The following is a 23,342-nucleotide window of genomic DNA, read 5'->3' as shown; positions in this document are numbered from 1 at the left end:
AGTTGCACATGGTTCAGGCCTTGCATTCCCAATTGGTTCAATGGTCAAAGTTATGGACGAGGGGGGAAATGGTGGTGTTGTGTTACTGTCACTGGACTAGTAATCCAGAGCCCCAAGCTGATTTGTTAATTATTATTCATTCAATCATTCATTGGATAGGTGTTGTTGGTTAGGCCAGCATTTATTGTCCATCCCTAATTGCCCTTGAAAAGGTGGTGGTGAGCTGCCTTCTTGAACTGCTGCAGTTCCTGTGGTGTAGATACACCCACAGTGCTGTTAGGGAGGGAGTTCCAGGATTTTGACCCAGCATCAGTGAAGGAACGGTGATATATTTCCAAGTCAGGATGGTGAGTGACTTGGAGGGGAACTTGAAGGTGGTGGTGCTCCCATGCGTCTGCTGCCCTTATCCTTTTAGATGTTATTGGTCATGGGTTTGGACTGTGCTGTTGAAGGAGCCTTGGTGAGTTCCTGCAGTGCATCTTGTAAATGGTACACACTGTTGCTACTGTGTGTTGCTGGTGGAGGAAGTGAATGTTTGTGGATGGGATGCCATTCAAGCAAGCTACTTTGTCCTGGATGGTGTCAAGCTCCTTGAGCGTTGTTGGAGCTGCACTCATCCAGGCAAGCGGTGAGTATTCCATCACACTTCTGACTTGTGCCTTGTAGATGGTGTACAGGCTTTGGGGAGTCAGGAGGTGAGTTACTCACTGCAGGATTCCTAGCCTCTGACCTGCTCTTGTAGCCATGGTATTTATATGGCTAGTCCAGTTCGGTTTCTGATTGATCATAACCCCAGAGTGTTGATTGTGGGGGATTCAGCGATGGTAATACCAGTGAACATCAAGGGACAATGGTTAGATTCTCTCTTGTTGGAGATGGTCATTGCCTGCCACTTATGTGGCATGAATGTTACTTGCCACTTGTCAGCCCAAACCTGGATATTGGACAGGTCTTGCTGCATTTGGACATGGACTGTTTCAGTATCTGAGGAGTCACGAATGGTGCTGAACATTGTGCAATCATCAGTGAACATCCCCACTTCTGGCCTTATGATGGAATGAAGCAGCTGAAGATGGTTAGGCCTAGGACACTACACTGAGGAACTCCTGCAGTGATGCCCTGGAACTGAGATTATTGACCTCCAACAACCACAACCATCTTCCTTTGTGCTCCAACCAGCGGAGAGTTTTCCCCCTGATTCCCATTGACTTCAGTTTTTGCCAGGGCTCTTTGATGCCACACTTGGTTAAATGCTGCCTCGATGTCAAAGACAGTCACTCTCATCTCACCTCATTTGACTTCAGCTCTTTTGTCCAGGTTTGAACCAAGGCTGTAGTGAGGTCAAGTGCTGAGTGACTCTGGTGGAACCCAAACTGTCAGTGAGCAGGTTATTGCTAATCAAATGCCGCTTGATAGCTCTGTTGATGACCCCTTCCATTACTTTACTGATGGTTGAGAGTAGACTAATGGGGCGGTAATTGGCTGGGTTGGATTTATCCTGTTTTTTGTGTACAGGACATAACTGGGCAATTTTCCACATTGCTGGGTAGATGCCAGTGTCTTAGCAATGCTCTGATGACATGGTTTTAAATCCCACTGGTGGATTCTAAGTTCAATTAATAAATCTGGCATTGAAAGCTTGTGTCTGTAACAATCATGAAGCCATCATTGATTGTTGTTCAAATCCTGTCTAGTTCACTATCTCTGTTTAGGGAAGGAAATCTGCCATCCTCACCTGGTCTGACCTACGTGTGTCTCTAGATTCACAGGAATGTGGCTGACCCTTAACTGCCCTCTGACATGGCCGGTCAATTCACTCAGTTTTACCAAACCGCTTTAGAAAAGTACCAGATGTGCTACAGTGATTCAGAAAGGTGGCCTTGTCAAGGGCATTTAGGGATGGGCAACAAATAGTGACTCAGCCAGCAATGCCCAAATTCCCCGTAAGAATTTTTTTTAAATTTGAGGTACCTGAGGGTGGAAAATTAGCATTAATGGTTGGAAGGCTTTTTTTTAATTCATTCATGGGATCAGGGTGTCATTGGTAAAGCCAACATTTATTGCCCATCCCTAATTGCCCTTGAGTGAGTGGTGGTGAGCCACCTTCTTGAATAGAACTGAGTGGCTTATTTGTCCATTTCAGAGGACAGTTAAGAGTCAACCACATTGCTGTGGGTCTGGAGTCACACATAGGTTAGACAAGCATTCCTTTCCCTATTAGCAAACCAGATGGGTTTTGAATAACAATCCGTCAGATTCTTGGTCGCCATTACTGAGACCAGCGTTTTATTCCAGATGTATTTAATTAATAATCTCCAGCTACCATGCTAGGCTCCAGATCAAATGGGATTACTAGCCCAGCAACATAATCATTATGGTACCTACCACAGTTGAGCAGCAACTGAGGGAACTGGGGTAACAGAGTGAGCATTAATTGACAAAGGAGAGGCAAAAAGGCTTCCAGTTTGAACTGGTGGTCGAGGTGGTACAAAAGTACCAAGAGAGCTGTGTTGGCAGGACTAGTGGTGGCAGGATGAGCAGAAGGGGGAAGGCAGTGAGAAAATGGGGTCTGAGAAAGGATGGGGGCTTAGGTGGGCGATTGAGTCTCCGAACCTTGGCTGGGAGTGGAGTAAATTCAATCTGAGAGACAGGGTTGAGGTAAGGCTGGTGGATGTGATGGTCTGATTGATCCCCTTTCACATATATTTATTGTATTTTCTTGCAATCTTGGTGAAGAATTAAGACTTGGACTCAATATTGAATTCAACAATGTTAGACTGTATCCTCTGCCCCTGTTTCGTTCCTTGCTTCTTTGCTGGCTTGGTTTTATTCTCTCTCTTGTTTCTCTCATTGCCTTTTCTTTGCTTTTGGATGGCTGTTATTCAGGATCTGGCCATTCGCACCCCCCTCTAGACACTTCTTTAATCATCCTGTTACCATTCTCTTTGGCCTTACACCATGAAGCCTTTTGTCATTTAATCTCTCCTCTCTTCCACCCTATCACAGGCCTTCCCTTATGTTCTTCTTCCTTCACTTCCCCTTTCACTTACTTAAAACATATTACCTTTCAGTCTTTCCTCAGTTTTGACGAAAGGTCGTCGACCTGAAAGACTGGATTTTATGTTGGTGGGCAGTGGTCCTGCTCCCATGCATCAGATCTGGGGCTGAGCCCATGTGCTGGTTGGGCTGGTCCCTCGGCCATCTTGCAGCCAAGGGGCCGGCCTTCCGCCCCCTCAGCAACAGGCCGTTCCGCCTCAGAGAGCTGCTGGCCAAACAGAGGCCGGTACCGGCAGCGCCACCGGGAGCAGTGGCCACTGCTGGTACTGCAGCGAGCCCTGCAGGGAGGCACAATGGTCCGGAGCTGGGGACCAGGAGTAATTATGGGGTTCCTACCTGGATCAGGCTGGCAGGCCCCGGCGAGGTGGGTGAATGGAGTGGGGGGTGGGGGAGGGGGGGTCAGGGTTAAACAGGCCAGTTGGGGAGGGGAACCGGGGTATGAAGACCTTGCGGGGTTGGGGGGTGGGAGCTCTCCAAAGGGTCCAGGGTGCCCCCTTGCCCGCCACCAATGTGCCTCTCCAGCCACTGGTTAAATCCCAATGGCAACAATTAATTGGCCATTCATTAGTCCCAGGTGTAGGTGGGCCGTCCCACAGCTCCCCAGCTGCAGGAGAGCTAGAAAATCCAATCCACTAACTCGGTTTCTTTCTCTACAGACACTGCCTGACCTGCTGAGTATTTTCCACAATTCTTCGTTTTGATTTCAGTGTTCCGGCATCTGCAGTGCTTTGCTTTTCTGTTGTGTAGGTAGGAATTGACGGGCACAGATAAATTTATGTTACAATGTTGGCGTATCCACTTCTCCCATGTCAGAAGCTGATAATCAAAGCTGTTCAGCCCTTTGGGCTTCTTTGAAGCAGCTGTTCAGCTTTTGCTGGTTTTCTGCATTGACAAGGATGGGTTATAATTGCTACCACAAGCTGACAGTCTCACACTGCCGACTATCTAGGTGTTCATTCCACTCCTTTGATCACTCTTTGCATGAGGGAGAACATGTTGATATCAGAATGCTGATCTCTCTCTTCCTCTTTCATAGCTCAGCTGGAATTATTCCACCCGGGGAGGGGGGGTGTGTGTGTGTGGGGGGGGGGGGGGGGGGGGGGGGGGGGGGGGTCGCAGGAGTGGGGTGGGGGCGGGGGTTGGAGGGGATGTGTCTGGGATCGACCTATGCCAGTAGCTCGAAAGACACACTGAGCAGATCTCCAGCTCCTTTCCCGGTAGGAAAATCAGGCACAGCGTAAACTGGGGCGGCAGCTTCACTGTGAGCCCTTCACTGCTACCGATGTAGGCCAAATTCACCCAAACAACTTTAAATATAAAATAAATCATTAACAGCAGCAACCCAGCACTGGCATGAATGCCCTTCTACATCATACAATGATTCTAAAGAAAAATCAGTCAAGGACAAATCTGAATGGAGCCCAGAAAATCAAAGCTAAAGGAGACAAAACAAGGGAATGTTTGAGTCATCTTACACAGCAATAATTGGGGAAAAAAAAGAGTAAACTTGCATTTATATAGTGTCTTTCATGGCCACAGGACACTTCAAGGCCAAGATAGTACTTCTGAAAGAAAGAATTATTTGCATTTATAATGCGATTTTCATGACCACCGGACATCCCAAAGTACTTTATGGCCAATTAATTACTTTTGAAATGAAGCCGTTGTTATAATGCGGGAAAATTGGCAGCCAATTTGTGCACAGCAAGCTCCCACAAACAGCAGTTTTATAATGACCGGATCATCTTTTATTTTCTTGCGATTTTGGTTTAAGGGTAAACGTTGGCCAGGGCGCCAGGGAGAACTCCCCGGCATTTGTTCGAAATAGTGGCATGGCACCTTCTACATCCACCCGAGCAGGCAGTTAGGACCTCAGTTTAATGTCTCATCCAAAAGAGGGCACCTCCAACGGTGCAGCACTCCCTCAGAGCAGAAACCCAAGGTCCAGGCCTGACATTTGAACCTGCTGTGCCACTGCTGACACCGGGCTTCAGACACAAAAAGGAAAAAATTTACCCGGCCTTTTGCGCCCTTGAAATCTCACTAAACTGTAAAAACAGCACCGAGGAAAATCTGCCTGCTTTTCTTCAGGGGCTGAATTTTAATGAGAGGCTTTGTAAATGTGACAAGCTTTTGTGTGCGCAGGTCTGTTGGCCTGGATTTCACTCTGAGAAGGAGTGGATAATAATGGCCAATGCTAACAAGAGCCTCTAGTACCAGTGCGCCTGCATCAAAGTAGAGCAGATCAGGCTCATGTAAATGGTCAGTTAGACTCCTGCCCTTTAAGTTGTCCAGCCGAGCACTTCAAAGCAATTATTCCCAGGATTGCTAACATTGCTAGAAGAAGAGGCATGAATCAGACTGACTGGCAGAAAGAAAGACAGAGCTTGCATTTATATAGTGCCTTTCATGACTTCAGCATGTCCCCTTGAGCTTTGCAGCCAGTTACATATTATTGAAGTGCAGCCATTGTTGTTAATGTAGGAGACGCGATGGCCAACTTTGTGCACAGCAAGCTCCCACAGATTATCTGTTTTTCCGGTTGAAACTGGCTGAAGGATAAATGTTGTTCAGGTCACCGGGAAGGACTCCCCTGCCCTTCTTTGAAGTAGTGTCGTGGGATCTTTTACATACACCTGAGCGACCAGGCGGGGCTTCGGTTTAAAGTCTCATCGGAAAGACAGTTTCTCCAACAGTGCAGCACTCCCTCAGTAGTGCTCCGAAGTGGAGGGGACAGACCCATCATGCCTGCCGCTTGATAGAGGTTGTCCAGCAAAATAAAGCAAAGCAACTTCATAACGGACTGGAGGAACACATTTTGGGCCTGTGGGTGTAATCCTGGAGCTGGGTGTGACTGAACTTCAGGAGTGAATGGACTTCTCTCCCGCTGAGGCTGTGTGACCTGTTACCCACTCGGCCACAGGGGACGCAGCAGATGTGAACGGTCCTCCGAGTAGAAGCCCAAGCTTCCTTCACTGACTTGTCTGTCATCGGAGAGAAATCAAAATCCGCTACCTTAAAAAGTAAGAACAAAACAGCAGTCAGAAATCTTGTTTTAAGACACAACACCAAACGTTTCAATTAGATAAAAGCAAAAAAAACTGCGGATGCTGGAACTCCGAAACAAAAAAACAAAAATACCTGGAAAAGCTCAACAGGTCTGGCAGCATCTGCGGAGAGGAACACAGTTAACGTTTCGAGTCTGAATGACCCTTCGACATTTTCACCTCTCCTCTATTTTTACTTAGTTCTGTTGAAGGGTCATCTGGACTCGAAACGTTAACTGTGTTCCTCTCCGCAGATGCTGCCAGACCTGCTGAGCTTTTCCAGGTATTTTTGTTTTTGATTTAAATTAGATAGGTCTTTCAAAGAGCTGGCACAAGTATGACGGGCTGAATTGCATCCTTCTGTGCAGTAAGATTTTTTGATTCAATCACTAGTGGCCTCGTGACCATTAGGGCCTTGATCTTACCATATATTGTGTGCTGCTGCAGTGCCATCTTGTGGCAGACCTAAGAGATTACAATGCACAATTTAAAGAACGGTTTTGATAGAAACTTTGACATAAGGCAGTACTTACCCAAACTTCTTTCCCACTGTGAGCCCGTTTTGCCACTGAAACATTAGTGTGACCCCAGAGTGAGAGCAGGGTGGAGTGGAAGCTGTGAGAGCAGGGGTGAGTGACGAGGGGGTTGAGCTGTGAGAGCAGTGGGGGAGCGGCGGGGGTGAGTAGAGCTGTGGGAGCATGGGGCAAGTGGTGTGGGGGATAGACCATAAGACCATAAGGCGTAGGAGCAAAAGTAGGACATTCGGCTCATCGAGTCTGCTCTGCTATTCAATTAGATCATGGCTGATCTGATAATCCTCAACTCCACTTTCCTGCCTTTTCTCCATAGCCCTTGATTCCCTCACTGATTAAAAATTTGTTTATCTCAGCCTTGAATATACTCAACAACCCAGCCCCTACAGTCCACAGCGGTAAAAAATTCTACAGATTGACTACCCTCTGAGAGAAGAAATTCCTCTTCATCTTTGTTTTAAATGGGCTGTAAGAGTGGGGGAGGGGTGGAGGGAGCTGTGAGAGTGGGGGAGGGAGGGAGGGTTGAGCAGAGCTGTGAGAGTGGGGGAGGGGGTTTGAGCAGAGCTGTGAGAGTGGGGGAGGGGTTGAGCAGAGCTGTGAGAGTGGGGGAGGGGGTTGAGCAGAGCTGTGAGAGTGGGGGAGGGGGTTTGAGCAGAGCTGTGAGAGTGGGGGAGGGGTTGAGCAGAGCTGTGAGAGTGGGGGAGGGGTTGAGCAGAGCTGTGAGAGTGGGGGAGGGGGTTTGAGCAGAGCTGTGAGAGTGGGGGAGGGGGCTGGGTTTGAGCAGAGCTGTGAGAGTGGGGGAGGGGGCTGGGTTTGAGCAGGGCTGTGAGAGTGGGGGAGGGGGCAGGGTGGGGTCAGGGTGCTGTGGTTGAAGACCGTACAGCGATGTTTCTTTCCCCTTCCATTTTGTAGTTCCTGTTGGATCTGGCGATTAGGCCTCTACATTTGGCCATGCCCACAGGGCCTCCCCAAGAAAAAATAATCACGCCAGTGCCAGGGTGGCCAGTCTTACAGGTGCCATTTCTGCCTCAAAAGAGAGGGAGATTGCTCATACCATGTCCCCACTGGGGGTTGCAATCCCCAATTCGGGAACCCCTGACATAAGAAAGAGGAGCAGCCTGCTCCACCATTCAGTAACATCATGGCTGACCTTCCACCTCAGCTCCACCTTCCTGCACTGTCCCCATATCCCTGGAGTCCCTTAATGTCCAAAAATTTATTGAGCTCTGTCTTGAATATGCTCAAAAAATTGAGCATTCACTGTTTTCTGGTGTAAGGAATCCCAAAAGATTCACAACCCTCAGTGACGAGATTTCTTCTCATCTCAGTCCAAAATGGCTGACCCCTTATTCTGAGAATGTGACCCCATGTTCTAGATTCTCCAGCCAGGGGAAACATTTTCTCCCATCTACACTGTCAAGCCCCATAAGAATTTTACATGTTTCAAATCCATCACCTCTCATTCTTCTAAACACCAGGGAGTTTAGGCTGAGTCTACTCAATCTCTCCACATTGGACAAACCCCTCATCCCAGGAAGTGGTCTAGTGAACCTTTGATGCAGGGCCTCTATGACAAGCATATCTCCCCATAGATAAAAAGACCAAAACTGTACAATTGATGACCTTGGAACATCTGAATTGTACCCAATGATGTGTCTTGAAGTGTGATCACTGTTGTAATGTAGGAAACATAGCAGTCAAGGTTGCGCACAGCAAGCTTCCACAAACACTGTAGCACTCTCTTGTACTGTTTAGCAAGCAATGCAGCTCTCCCTCAGTACTGATCCTGCAACAGTGCAGCAATCCCTCAACACTCACCCTCCAAGAATGCAGCACTCCCTCAGTACTGACTCTCCAACAGTGCAGCACTCCCTCAGTACTGACCCTCCAACAATGTAGTATTCCCTCAGCACTGATCCTCAGACAATGCAACACTCCCTCAGCACTGACCCTCCAACAATGCAGCACTCCCTCAGCACTGATCCTCCAACAATGCAGCACTCCCTCAGTACTGACCCTCCAACAATGCAGCTCTCCCTCAGTACTTGAGGGGTTACCTGGAAAGTAAAATTTGTGCAATCCATCCACTTTCACACGGCTACTCCTGGTGAGGCTGGCGTTGGCAGTAAGCTGAGCAGGGCCGACCAGACTCCTCTTTCCTCAGCCACAGATTCCAGCTCCTTCCGGGGGGATTCCTGAACATTCCCAGTCCAGCCGAGAGGTGTAATCCCCCCAGCGTGTCCCGGGTTGGCCTCGAGGTCTCCGCCCAGCGGGCCGTGCCTGGTACAGCTCTAGCAGACGCCTGCCGGGGGCTTCCTTATCAGGCACACGACCCACCTCAACTGGCCCCTCTCGATCCGAAGGAGCAGCGACCCCACCCCGAGGCTCTCCCGAATTGCCGAACTCCTCGCCCTGTCCCGGAGAGGACGCCCAGCAACCCCGCGGGGAAACTTTGTTTCCACTGCTTGTACCCGCAATCTTATCCTTTCGGTTATTACCCACAGTTCATGGCCATAGGTGAGGATGGGGATGGAGACTGACCAGTAAACTGAGAGCTTCGTCCTAAACCGCAGCTCCTGCTTCACCGCCATGGACTGGCAGAGCACCTGCAGGACTACAGCCGCCACGCCGATCCGCTGGTCAAGCTCACACTCCCCACCCCGCCGTCGCTCGCGAACACGACCCCGAGATACTTGAAATCCTCCGCTAAGGGGAGCTGTCCCCCCAACCTCACCCGGGGAGAGCAACCCACCCTTCTCCAGGAGAGAAGCATGACCTCAGGTTTGGGGATGCTGTCGCCGCATCCCAGCCGTGTCACACCTGGCAGCTAAACATCCAAGTGCGCGCCAGAGATCGCAGCCGGCGTAGCCGGGGAGCACAACATCAACGGCAAAGTGACATTGGAATTCTGTACCTTTGCTGGCATTTTGGGGTAATATCCTTCGATTCTGCCTGTTGATAAACAGGGGCCTTATTTAACAAGCTAAGTTGCATTTGTTTTATGTGGGACTCTGGGATTTGGGGGATATAATTCTGCGATTCTGATGATTTTTTTAAATGAAGGCTGTGAATCGGTTGCTTTGCCTGTTTACACTGAAGCGCACAGAGATATAGGCAGGCGGTGGTATCGTGGTAACGTCACTGGAGTTAGTAACCCAGAGGCCCAGGCTAACCTCCTGAGTGCACGGGTTCAGATCGCCGCCATGGCAACTGGTGGAATTTAAATTCAATTAATTAATTGAAAGCTGGTCTCAGTGATGGTGACCCTGAAACTAGCATCGATTGTTGTAAAAACCCATCTGCTTCACTAAAGTCCTTTAGGGAAGGAAATCTGCCGTCCTTACCTGGTCTGGCCTACATGTGACTCCAGACCCGCAGCAATGTGGTTGACTCTTAAAATGCCCTCTGGAATGTTCTAGCCACTCCCAGTTCATGGGCAATTAGGGATGGGTGACACATGCTGGCCTGCGACACCCACCCCAATAAAGATTAAGAAAAAAAAGATTATTCTTCTATTCCTGACACCTCAGTTACCCTATTTTTCATCCTGTCTAACCAACTAAATAGCTAATTACCTTAAAGTGACAGTAAGGACTATTTAACTGGCTAATTTGAAAATTGGTAATAACAAGAACAACTTGCCTTTATATAGCACCTTTAAAGTAGTGAAACCTCCCAAGGCATATCACAGGAGTGGCATCAGTCAAAAACTGACACTGAGCCATGGGGGAATGGAGCTTGCTGTGAGTTATGAAGTGGACAGCAGAGCTTTGGATGAGCTGAGGTTCACAGAGGTTGAATGTGGGAGACTCGACAGCAGTGTGTTAAAACAGTCAAATCTAAAGGTAAGGAAGATGAGGGTTTCAGCAGCCGGTGAGCTGAGACGGGGCCGAGTTGGGAAATATTGCAGAAGTGGCGGTCTTAGTGACGGGAAGGGTGTATGGTTGGATGCTCATCAAGATTGTGAACAGTCTGGTTCAGCCTCAGAAAATGAGGGTGATGGAGTAGGTGACTAGGGAATGGTGTTTGTGGTGGGGACTGAAGACAATGACTTCAGTCTCCCCAATATTTAATTGGAGGAAATTTCTGCCCTTTCAGTATTGGGTGTGGATAAGCAGACTGATAATTTAGCAACAGTGGAGGAGTTGAGAGAGGTCATGGTGAGGTAGGGCTGGGTGTCATCACCATACATGCAGAACCTGCCATGTCACCAAGAGGCAACATGCAGATGGTCAAGGCTTCGCTCTTGGACAGAATCTCCAGCCTTGAGTGGATGAACTCTCGATATGAAGTAATTTGCTGTCACCTGTCGCTTTGATGTGAGGCCCTTGCACCTTATATGAGATGGAGCCAAAAAAGAATGTTTAAATTTACCTCAACCAGGTCCTTCTGGGAACTGCCCTTTCTCATGACAACAGACAGGATGAAGAGGAGAATGACGGTGAACAGAGTAACACATGGCACGATGAACCAAACTGGATGGGTACCTGTTGGGAAGATGAAGGGAGGGGGTATTAAGAGAGGCATCTTCATGCTACCCCAATAGGGTACCCCCATCTACTATAAATCAGTTACCTATTCAGGTTCATTTTAATCCAGTCAAATTACCAACCATTATCAGTTCCTCTCTGTAGCCACCCCGAATTCAATCAGCTGAGAGCTGGGATTGAACCTGGGACTTTTAGGATAAGGAACAGTCAGGAGCCACTCAGCCCCTCAAGCAAAGTCTGATCTGTCCACAACTCCATTTACCTTCCTTAGTTCCCTTACCAAGCAAAAGTCTACCAATCTTGATTTCAAAATTCATAATTGATCTTCAGCCTCTTCAGCTTTGGTGGGGGGCAGGGAGAGTTCCGGATTTCTGCTACCTGTGTGTGAAGAGTTGTTTCTGGCATCACCCCTGAATGGCCTGGCTCTAATTTTAGGGTTCTGACCCTTGTTCTGGGCTCCCCTTCGCCGAAAGAGGAAATTATTTCTCTCTTCCTAGCTACCTTACTGGATACTTCAGTTGTGAGTGGACAAGAACATGGCGGATGGAGCACAATGTGACTAAGCATGAAGTCATCTACATGGGTAAGAAAAATAAAAATGCAGAATTTTTTTTTGAATGGTGAAAGCTTGGGAAATGTTTGCATTCAAAGGGACCTGGGTGTCTTTATACATAAATCACTGAAAGTTAACATGCAGTTACAGCAAACCATTGGAAAAGCAAATGGTATGTTAGCTTTTGTTACAAAGGGATTGGAGTCTAAGAGTAAAGACGTTTTACTACAATAATACAAGGCACTGGTGAGGCTGCACCTAGCGTAATGTGTGCAGTTTTGGTCTCCTTGCCTATGGAAGGATACACTTGCCGTAGAGGAATTGCAACAAAGGTTCACTAGTGTGCTTCATGGGATAAGGAGAGATTGAGTAGACTAGGCCTATATTCCCTGGAGTGAGAATTGATCTAATTGGAACATAAAATTCTCAAGGGGTTTGACAGAGTAGATGCTGAGAAAATGTTTTCCCTGGCTGGGGAATCTAGAACACGGGATTAAAGCCTCTGAATGAGAGTCAGCTATTTAGAAATGGGATTAGGAGAATTTCTTTACTCAGGTTGCTGTGAATCTTTGGAATCCTTTACCCCAGAGGGCTGTGGAAGCTCAATCATTGAGTATATATTCAAAACAGAGATCAGTAGATTTTTGGATACTAAGAGAATTAAGGGATATGGGGGTAGTGTGCAGTTGAGGTAGAGGATCAGCAATGGTCTTATTGAATGGTGAGCAGGATTGAAGGGCCCAATGGGCTACTCCAGGTCCTATTTCTTCAGCTGTTATGTACAGAATCATTGAATCATCTTAAACACGTCACTTAGATTGCCCTTTAATCCTCTATACTCTTTTGCCAGGCTTAGCAACCTCCTGGCAGTTGATGCTGGCGTAAAGCTGATGGGAAAGTGTGCAGCCCATACTGCCTGATCTTCAGACAAGCAAAAAGTGGAAGTGGTAAAGAATGTTGCATTATTTCACTCCTGTGACAGCTCTCCGAGTGTAGAAACAGAGTTAATCACAGTGGGGTGAGGTAATGCAGTCACAAGTGAGGTCGCTGACCGAAATCGGGTCCCACTAAGCAGCTGCACAACACCCAACTCTGTGGATTTCCTCCCATCTCCTTCCTTCTGAAGTAAAAGCATCTACATTAATGGCCTCAGACAGGAGTCAACAAAGCTAATAGAGTGGACATAAAGTGGGACTGAAGAACAAACACGACATCTCAGATCCATCCTCTCAATCACAATGCAGGAGACAGATATAATAAACCAGTTTGGTTCTGCACGGTCCATTGAAAGAGAGGTTCGCACTTTCACAGTGCTTTTCGCAACCATTGGACAACTCAAAGCACTTTACAGCCAATAAAGTACTTTTGAAATGAAGTCACTGTTGTGATGTAGGAAGAGCGGCAGTCAATTTTTACACAGCAAGATCCCACAAACACCCGCTCACTTTTCCAGAGTCACTTCATCCAACTAGAATTTGAAGAAATGTACCTAATTCGCTACTTTTGTTTGTTCAAACCATTGTGCAGTGGAATGAGGAAAAGTCCATTGAACCCCTTTCTTTCACAGACCACAGGCAGACTGCTCTATCATGGATCCTGTTCTAACCATTTAATCTCCCACTACAGGTAGAGTCTGCCCTATCATGGACCCTACCCATTTAATCTGCTTTCATAGACCCTGTGCTAACACGATCCCCTTTATCATTACAATCAAAGAATTTCATTTCCATTAAGCTATTTTCACACTAGAAAGTCTGCATTTGGCCGGGAGGATCATTAGCACCAAGTGGCCAGATGATTTTTCAGTTGAAAAATGAAATGTGTTGATCAAAACTGGCACTTCAGTGCAGTACTGAGGGAATGCTACATTGTTGGAGGTGCCGCCTTTTGGATGAGTTATTGAACTGAGGTTCCATGTGCCTGCTCAGGCCGATGTTAAAGATCCCTTGGCACTATTTCCAAGAAGGGGGGGGGGGGGAGGTGGGATTATCCCTGGTGTCCCAGCCAATATTTATCCTTCAATCAACATCACAAATACAGGTCATTATCACATTGCTGTTTGTGGGATGGGCACAGTGGATAGCGCTGCTGCCTCACAGCTCCGGGGTCCCAGGTTTAACCCTGATCTCGGGTGTCTGTCTGTGTGGAGTTTGCGTGTTCTCCCCGTGTCTGTGTGGGTTTCCTCTCGCTGTCCAAAGATGAGCTGGTTAGGTGGATTGGCTGTGGTAACTTATCTCCCAGTGTGTGCGTATATGTGTGTGTGAGTGTGCACCCTGCAATGGACTGGTGCCCATTGCCTGTCAGGATAGGTTCTCACTCCCCTCGGCAAAAACAGGAGGTCCAGCAGCATCTGTGGAGAGAGAAACAGAGTTAACCATTTGAGCCCGTATGACCCTTCTTCAGAGCGGACTGACTCCCTGCGACATGGGAAGAACGTACAAACTCCACACAGACAGACACCCGAGATCAGGGTTAAACCTGGGACCCCGGAGCTGTGAGGCAGCAGCGCTATCCACTGTGCCCATCCCACAAACAGCAATGTGATAATGACCTGTATTTGTGATGTTGATTGAAGGATAAATATTGGCTGGGACACCAGGGATAATCTCACCACTCCCCCACGACCTTCTTGGAAATAGTGCCAAGGGATCTTTAACATCAACTTGAGCAGGCACATGGAACCTCAGTTCAATAACTCATCCAAAAGGCGGCACCTCCAACAATGCAGCACTCCCTCAGTACTGCACTGAAGTGCCAGTTTTGATCAACACATTTCACTTTTAACTGAAAAATCATCTGGCCACTTGGTGCTAATGATCCTCTAATGAGAAAGTAGCTTAATGGAAATGAAATTCTTTGATTGTAATGATAAAGGGGATCGTGTTAGCACAGGGTCTATGAAAGCAGATTAAATGGGTAGGGTCCATGATAGGGCAGACTCCACCTGTAGTAGAAGATTAAATGGTTAGAACAGGATCCATGATAGAACAGTCTGCCTGTGGTCTGTGGAAGAAGGGGGTTCAATGGACTTTTCCTCATTCCACTGCACAATGGTTTGAACAAATAAAAGTAGTGAATTAGGTACATTTCTTCAAATTCTAATAAAACTTAGCCAGGGTGAATACACCCTCTCCTTCAGCACTTGGGAAGTAACTCAGCACCCCAGTCTTCAAACGCTTTTGGCCACTTCTCCTTTCACGTGCTCCCTGATTCCTCTCACCTCTCTATGCACAGTGGGTCTCACTTGAGTGCTAAGTGCTTACCATTTTGCCAGGTGGTTATTTTATAGCATGCCTGGAGGGTGCTCACACTGTTCTCAGCCTTCACGTTGAAGGTGTACGGTCCCAGCTCACTGAAGGTGTAGCTCAGGTTGGCGACGGTTGAGCTGAGCAGCTCTATTGGACGACATCTGTGATCAATGACAGGGATGCAGTTGCGAAAAATGAGCCAGCATACCTTGAGTGGGGGACTGGAAGAGGATTGCAAATAAGAAACGTTTGCTTAATAGCACTGACCCTTAACACTGAGAAAGCTTGTATCTATCATCTATCTGTAAAATATTAAATATCCAGAGAATCCCAGCAAGTGGTTAGAATATGGAACTTGGCTATTACAAGGAGCAATTGAGGCAAATAACTTATACTCATTTAAGGGGACGCTAGATAAGAGGGAGAAAGAGATAAAAGGATATGTTGATAGGATGAGATGAAAGGGGGAGTAGGGGGTTCATGTAGAACGTAAACACGAGCAGGGATTAGTTGTGATCGATGGCCTGTTTCTGCGCTGTAAATACTATGGGCGGAATCGTCCCAAATTTGGACCAAGTGCGGTCCCGCCACGCCTTCACCTCGCTGCCTCATCACCCCGGGCACCATATTTAAAGTCCAGACTTGCGCACACATCTCAGTGCTTCCAGCCCAGGACTACTGCAGGGAAGATGTCCACGAAAGGCAAAAAGATTGCAGCCCCCAGGTTTAGTGATGTGTCACTGGAAAGCCTTTTGGATGCCTTTTGCGATGTCCCCTACTTTCGCTCTGGCCACAGGATGGACAGCAGCGTGACAAACCAGGCTTGGGAGGCGATGGCAGTGGTGGTCAGTGCCAATGTTACACAGAAGAGGTTGGCCATCCAATGCAGATAGAGGATGAATGATCTCATCCATCTAGCCAGGATAAGGCAACCATTTCATCACTTTAAACTCACACCTTGAAGCCCATCACACATTCACTGGCATCTCACTCACTGCCAGCTCAAGGGACATCAACACTCACTCTCTTACATACACCCTCACATCTCCATCTGGCCTTAGCACCTCTGGAGACTGCCTCCTCAGCCTTCACCATCTTGAGGCCACTTGCACAGGTCAACATGTGCCCCCACACACACCCTGGGATATCCCCCTTCTCCAGCACTGCCCTCATCCTGCAGCCTCTCCCCTTGCCTGAGGCCACTTCTCCCCCTTCCACAAGCAAGCCCTTGCCCTGTAGCCATTGAAAAACCACCCACATATGGCTGGTCTGGTAGGTAGAGTCCTGCCGTGAGCCCCCCTAAAAGTGATGTGGTGCTGCCTGTGAAGCCTGGCGCTGATGACTGCGAGTGCTGCCCGAAGCCAGGTAGATAAACAAACCTTGAAGTCCTGAGCGAAGTGCAGTCCGCCAGGCGCACATCGCTTATGCGCTGCTGTGAAACACGTCAGTGTGATTTCTCGCCAATGTGGGCGGATGATCCAGCAGTGGGGGGACAATTCTGGTGAGCTGGCCTAATAATGATACGCAGATGTATTACAATGAGGCGGCTGACGTCCGATGGCGGGTAATGCAGTCCACCATTGACAGGCTGAGCGGACGATCACAAACTGATCATGAAACATATCGCACCATAGTGTCCACTCACACCATCGAACACACCTGACGTTGGCGGGCACAGAAAATCCCAGCCTATGTCATATCCTGTCTTCAAAACCTTAATTTCTGTTGTCATGTTTTTAATCACAATGTTTTTGCTATGTAGCTATAAATGATATAAATAATAAACACATTTGAACCAGTGACAGTGAAGAAATGATGATATATTTCAAAAAAAGGGTGGGGGTGTGGGACTTGGAAAGGAGCTTGCAGGTGGTGGTGTTCCTGGCTATGAGTAATAAGTGGTCATAAATGGCTTAACTGTTCATCCAAAAACACTGACGAAAGTCCTATTTAATAAAAGTAGGATCTGACTTATTCTGGCACCTGTAGCCCTAAAGATCAGGACAGATCAACTCGAAAAATCTCTTACCTGCCATTAACATACAAGTAAAAGTCCATTCTGTGGTCTGCATGGGTGTCATCTACACTCTTGACTTCAATCTCTTTGATTGTATCTGGAATGAGTCAGATTTGTAGAGAATGTGTAATTCCATTACTTAATTGTCATGCTTATTAGGGAACAAGAATTTCACAACTCTGGTCACGGGGGAACATTGAACTTTTCTTGTTTTGAATCATCCTGAGCAGGAGATCACATGGTTAGCACTGTATGGTTTGACCACAGAAGAGATATTGTAAAGTGGGTTCAATTAATGCCTTGTTGTTGCTCACAGATATGGCAGAATTTTCATTCGCCTGCAGAGGGGGAACCGGAGACAGACAGACCCACAGCTTCCTGCTACCCGCCGGCATGTCAATTTCTCGCCATGATCCTGCCTCTGGGCCATTTTTGTTCAGGTAGGATCGGGGCAGTGATGACACAAGCGGTGGGTAGCACATTAGGCCAATTCAAGGGCCTCTTAAGCCCTTCAATTCAAGGGTCACTCAGCAGACAGTAATTAATTTTCCAGTTGACGTGCAGGCCCCCATTGAGGCTGAAATAAGGCCAAGAGATGAAGGGCGGGTTCCTGGCAGCAGAATGATGATGGTGAGCAGGCTCAGCGCTCCACCCAGCTATGGACTACTCCCCACTACCCCACCACAAACCCCGCACACTCACCATACCTGTTGGGCCACAGCTATGGCTGCTGATCGTTCATTGGTGGTGTTGCCCAGTTTACGAAAGCTCTTCAAGATGGAGGTGCCCTCTCTCACCAACAGCACCCACCTCTGACAGTGGGACTGCTGTTTTTAGGCCAACAGGAGACCCACCCTTAATTGGATGGTGAGCACGCATCGTGGTCACTAATTGGCCTGCTCATTCAAAATTAGGACCTGGAAATGGTCCTAGCCCCAGATTGAAAATTCAGCCCAGACACTCCAGTAGAAGTGCTAAAAAAAAACGCCATATTACCTAGAAGTTTCAGTGAAGCACCATATACTCCAGTCTTTTGTTGGGACTGATTGAGATATGCAACAACATCAACATGCAGCTGGTAAATCCCTGGTGTTGGATAGGTATGAAGTGCGTAAGATTTATTTGTGACCATTCGCTCCCTGTAAGCCGGGGATAAAGAACAAAAACACAATTGTAAATATTCCACTTCAAAAGTTATATTTTGAAACTCAACTATCAAGTTAGAATCACGCAGTGCTGAAGAAGGCCATTCAGCCTATAATATCCCGTGCTGGCCTTCCAAGGTGCAGAATGACACCAATAGTATGGATTCAATCCCTGTACTGGCTGTGGTAGTTCATGGAGGCCTGTCTCCTTACCTTGCCCCGCTGTTGTGGAGTGGTGCCCCTCAAGCTAATAGATAATTAATTGTCTTTCTCTATTGGAGAGATGCATATGGCCGTTTGTAGGCTACGGCTAATTACCTGAATGACCTGGACTCAATTAGTCCACTGCCTCTGCTTTTTCCCCACAGTCCTGCAAATTTATCATTTTTATGTATTTATCCAAATCCCTTTTGAAAGTTGCTATTGAATCCACCCTCACCATCCTTTCTCATTGCACATCCCAGAACACAACAACTTGCTGCATAAAACATTTCTCTTTATCTACCTCTGACTTTAATAGGAACACTGAAAGAAAGTTTCCCAACTTTGGATACCTTTGAAGCCTTTTGTTATGATTGAGATTTTCAAAACTATCTGAGGGGATTAGTGCCATTTTGTGCCCATTACAAACTGCCTTTAATCAACATCTACCATCATATGAAATGATCCAGCAATAGGATCCAGTATGATTTGAGGTAAGCCTATGATTTCACCAACTTCTTGCACACGCGGTCCCCAAAAAGGGACTGTCTGGCTAAGAATGAACCTTTAAATCCTTGTGCAAACTGTCAGCTGTGTGCAAATTGTCTCATAATTAATCATTTGAAATGTGGGTTGCAGCACCATATAGGACGAGAATTTACCCATCACCAAAGTGCCAGAAGTAGCGGAATGTAGCAGTGACGAAGTAATCGCTTGGATCATAAAGAATGAACGAGATCTTTGTTGAGCTCTTGGTGGCCAGTTCATATTCCTTGCTGGAAGAAGTGATGCTGCCATTTGGTTGCACCAGTGAAAGAGTTCCCACCACAGAGTCTGTACAGGGAAAGAGAAGCATCCCTGAGGTTCACAAATGGCCAGGTATGAATACAGACAGACATTAAAGATTATGCACTAATAACCTGGTGTAATTAGTTATTAAGTAGTATTCACCAATAACCTGGTCTTGTGATAATTATTGAACAAAATTCACCAAGAACATGGTATTAGTACACGGTTATTGATCAATATTCACTAACAACCAAGTTTGAGTACCAATTTTCATCAATACAGTCAACTCCCACTGTTCACAGGGGTTCTGTAACCAAAGGAGCTCGCAAAGGGTGAAATTGTGAATGGCGAACAGAGTTTATAATGGGACTGAATTCACCAGTATTCCCTGGCTAGCAAGGAAGCACTTGCACCATTTTTCAGTCTATCTAAGATTGTGAGGAGAATTTTCCACTCGGCAAGCGGGGGTGGGGCTTGCTCGCCGACACGTAAAATGATGTGCGGTGACATCGGGCAGGTGTCCCGACATCACCGCGCGTCATTTAGATTGTCAGTTTGGTGGGCACGCAGCTGAACTGTCAAAGGCCTATTAAGGCCATTAACAAAGTAATTGAAGCTGCTAAGAATGCTGCCCGTCCAACATTAAGGTTGGTGGGCAGGCAAAGAGCCCAGGCGGCCTTTGCATTTTTCATGAAACCTGATCCACGGGTGGGATGAGGTTTCATGAAGTGTTTTAAAATTCAATAGATTTTTTTGAAAAAGTTAATGGACATGTCCCAGCTCTTGTGACAGTTTCACATGAGGGGACATGTCCTTAAAATTTTTTTTTGGCCTTTATTACATTTTTCAAGACTTAAACTAATCTCCCTGTGACTTTTTGCTCAAGTGTCATCACCTTCCTGGGATGATTCTCACAGTTTTAGTAAAGTGCTGTCCTGTCTTGTAACTGTACTGCAAAATACTGTCCTACTGTATAATCCTGTACATCACAGCAACCCACGTGCGCAGTAAAGGGACATTTGCAGTCCGCACTTACTTCAAGGACAAGAGGACAAACAGCATTTTTTTATGGTTGCTGAAGATTTTAATAAAGCAAGTTCTTTATTAACCTTTCGGGACCATATGCCAAAGCTTAAAATGTTGGCTTCTGTAAGAGCTATTTAGATTGTGTCACAGTATTTTAACGATCAGGGGGCAGGGGAGCAGCGACTCTTTGGCCAGGATTTTCCCGTCGGTGAGCGGAGGGGAGCAGGGCCCGCTCGCCGGCCCGCTAAATGACGCACGGTGACATCCTGATGTCATTGCGCCCCATTTAAATTTTCAGGTAGGCGGGGGCTCAGCAAAATCAGCTGTGTGTGGAAGATTGCACTCTCGGGTTTAGGGATTCCACCCCCCCACCCACACAGGGAGCGCATACCACTTCCGTGCGGACATCATGCTGGGTGGGCCTTAATTGGCTCGCCCATGTAAAATGGCGGCATGCCCCCAATCAGGGGCGCCAATTGGAGGCATGCCTCTGCACGCCCGCTCTTCAACTTGCCTGCACCCCCCAACAAGGGGAAAATCCTGGCCTTTGAGTTTCAATGTTTCTAAGTGTGCAGTGACATCAATGCTTTAGGAGGGTTCCAAAACATGAGATTTGCCACCCATTGTGCAGGTATATGCTGCTTAAGTGTCACTGTGAACTTGTGGCTTTCTGCTGGTTTGACAGGCTGTACAAGCTTGAAGCACAGAAGCAGCAAGTTTGTCAACAGCTCGAAGATCTGCTAAAAGAGGCAAGTTTGTGCCTCTCGAATGCCTGGATTGGTTGCATGTGCTTTTTTGTTTTTTGTTTTGACTTTTCAAATTGATAGCACCTGGACTGTTACATTTTTAATCGTGGATGAGCGAAGTTTCGGGGGCACAAACTGTGATTAGATATACGAACAGATTCACGTGGGTGAATGAATTTGTGATGGAGGGAGGACAAATGATGGGACTTGACTGTAACTTGGTATGAGTACAGTTATTGACCAATATTAACCAATCTTTTCTATTTCTTAAGCAGTCCCTTGGGATCAAGGATGACTTGTTTCCAGTTTGATGGGTTTTGAAATGGCTGATAAGTCCACGGTGTGATCAGGAGGCTCTGTCACATGCAGGGCAGGCGGTGCTTGAAGGGCTGTGTAGATAGGTTGTTTGGGGTTTGTGAGCTCCCTCCAAAGCCTCGCTTCCAATGTACCAACTCAGCCTTCAGCTGAGGAAAAGAGTATTTAAGGACCAGGATCTCAAACCCGAGACCAAGGTTATAGTTCACCAGGCAGCAGTAATCCCCACGCTCCACATGCTTCAGAGACTTGGATGACCTACAGCAGGCACCTCAAAGCACTGGAGAAGCACCACCAGTGGTGCCTTTGCAAGATCCTCCAAATCTGGTGGCAAGAAAGGCTGTCCAACAGCACTGTCCTCTCCCAAGCCAACTTGCACAGCGTAGAGGCGCTGATCACAGAAAACCAGCTCCACAGGGTGGGGCATGTCGTTCGTATGCCTGCTATCAAACGCCCGAAGCAACTGCTGTACCCAGGACTTGGTTACAGCAGGAGACTCCCAGCAGGACAGTGGGATCGCTTTAGGGATGTCCTCAAAGCATCCCGGAACAAACATCCCCATTGAGATGGGATCATGTGATACCCGGGCTTGTGAATGACCAAACTGGAGAAGGCTCATTTGGGAAGTCACTGAACATACCGAGATTCACGAATAACCAGGTGTTATTACAGTTATTGAACAATATTCACCAACAACCTGGTGTTATTAGTTATTAAACAATATTCACCAATAACCTGGTGTTATTAGTCATTGAACGATATTCGCCAACAACCTGGTGTTATTAATTATTAATAAACGATATTCACCAATAACCTGGTGTTATTACAGTTATATATTTTTCACGAATAATCAGGTGTGAATAAAATCAAGTTAATAATCCATATTCACTATTAACCTGATATCAGTACGGACAGTTATTAAAGACGGTCCAGGAATATTAAACTACATCCAAACTATTGAGTGGGAAAACAAGGGCCGCTTCCTTTCTCAGTTTCAGCCACAAGTTTCCTGTCTTACCTGTTATATAGAGTTTGGTGGAACCGTGCGCTGCCGGGGGGCACCAGGCACACTCGTTTTGGGTCACCCAAGCACGGAGAGCGTAGACCTTGGGGGCAAGGCTGCGGACGGTGATGGTGGATCCGAGTTCCTGCTCCGACCTCCGCACGATGGCGAGCGGACTCTCCAGGTACCAATGGAAGGTGTAAGGCTGGGGCTGGAGGGGGTCCGGCCGGCTGCCAGCCCTGGGGACCAGCCTGGCTTCCACTCTGCCCTGAGCACCAGTGCTGATGGGGCCGTCATTACTCAGCACCAGGTCATACTGCCAACACGTCCCTGCGTGTGGAAACAAGAGTCTGGTCATTGACAAATTCTGAGCAGAAGACAAGCTCCAACCAAAAACAAACGAACAAACACACACAAAAACAGCCAAGCCTTGGGATAAAATATATTTCACTGGCCACACGAATTAAAGGGTCAGGGGAGCGATGGGGGGTTTGCAGCATTAAAAACAATCAAGAGCGCTCCCAGATGTATTTCCTGTTTATTGAGTATAAATCTGCGGCTCCCCGTTTCTTCCTGAGTTTATTAATGATCTAGAGTCTCCTTCCCTCGGAGTGGACTCCCCACTACCCCACCTCACCTGACAAAACTGCGGTGTTCAGCACGAGCAGAAGCTTGAAAGACATCATGATTCATGGGCTGTGTTTTCTCTCTCTCTCTCTCTCTCTGTGTCTCAGTGGCAGTTTGAGATTCCCCACCCCTTCATCAGCACCAGCAAGCTGATTCTCTACATTTCCTAGTGCGTCAGACTGTCAGTCCACACGACCTTGTGCTTGAATGAAAGGAAAGCCCAGTAAAGCTCGGGGAATGACTGGTACTGGTTGAACTGGAGTTCCATTTTAAGACCAGTTCAGACCCATGCCAGTCTTTTCCCAAATGTTACTGTTTCCACCCCCCCCCCCCTTCTGGCTATCACCCATTGGTCCAGTTTATTTTCAACTTTCTGGGACTGAGGGTGCAGCATCACCCCACCTTGCCTCAGCCCACCTGCTGCCCAGATCCCTCACCCACGCTTATGTCATCTCCCGTCCAGTCTATTCCCGCTTTTGTCATCTCCAGGCCGGGCTATTCCAATCCCTTCTTTGTCGCCCGCCCATCTTCCATCTTTCGTAAAA

At 47.4% G+C, this 23,342-nt stretch overlaps 1 protein-coding gene across 1 annotated transcript; it reads right to left on the bottom strand.

Moving 5' to 3' along the window:
- Nucleotides 1–5,423: 5,423 nt before the first annotated feature.
- On the bottom strand, nt 5,424–22,920 carry tmem130 (transmembrane protein 130). The gene is made up of 8 exons (XM_041206884.1): nt 22,808–22,920; nt 22,186–22,500; nt 18,954–19,125; nt 17,942–18,084; nt 16,958–17,042; nt 14,944–15,149; nt 11,012–11,124; nt 5,424–6,072 (listed from the first exon to the last, which is right to left on the bottom strand). Exons 1-8 carry the CDS (start codon nt 22,854–22,856, stop codon nt 5,851–5,853), a joined length of 1,305 nt encoding a protein of 434 aa, XP_041062818.1. The 5' UTR covers nt 22,857–22,920; the 3' UTR covers nt 5,424–5,850.
- Between the last annotated feature and the right edge of the window lie 422 nt (nt 22,921–23,342).

The sequence above is a fragment of the Carcharodon carcharias genome, chromosome 15 (assembly GCF_017639515.1).
Source record: "Carcharodon carcharias isolate sCarCar2 chromosome 15, sCarCar2.pri, whole genome shotgun sequence".
Lineage (NCBI taxonomy): Eukaryota > Metazoa > Chordata > Chondrichthyes > Lamniformes > Lamnidae > Carcharodon > Carcharodon carcharias.
Note: the sequence above shows the minus strand (reverse complement) of the source record. Positions and strands in the feature narration are given on the sequence as shown.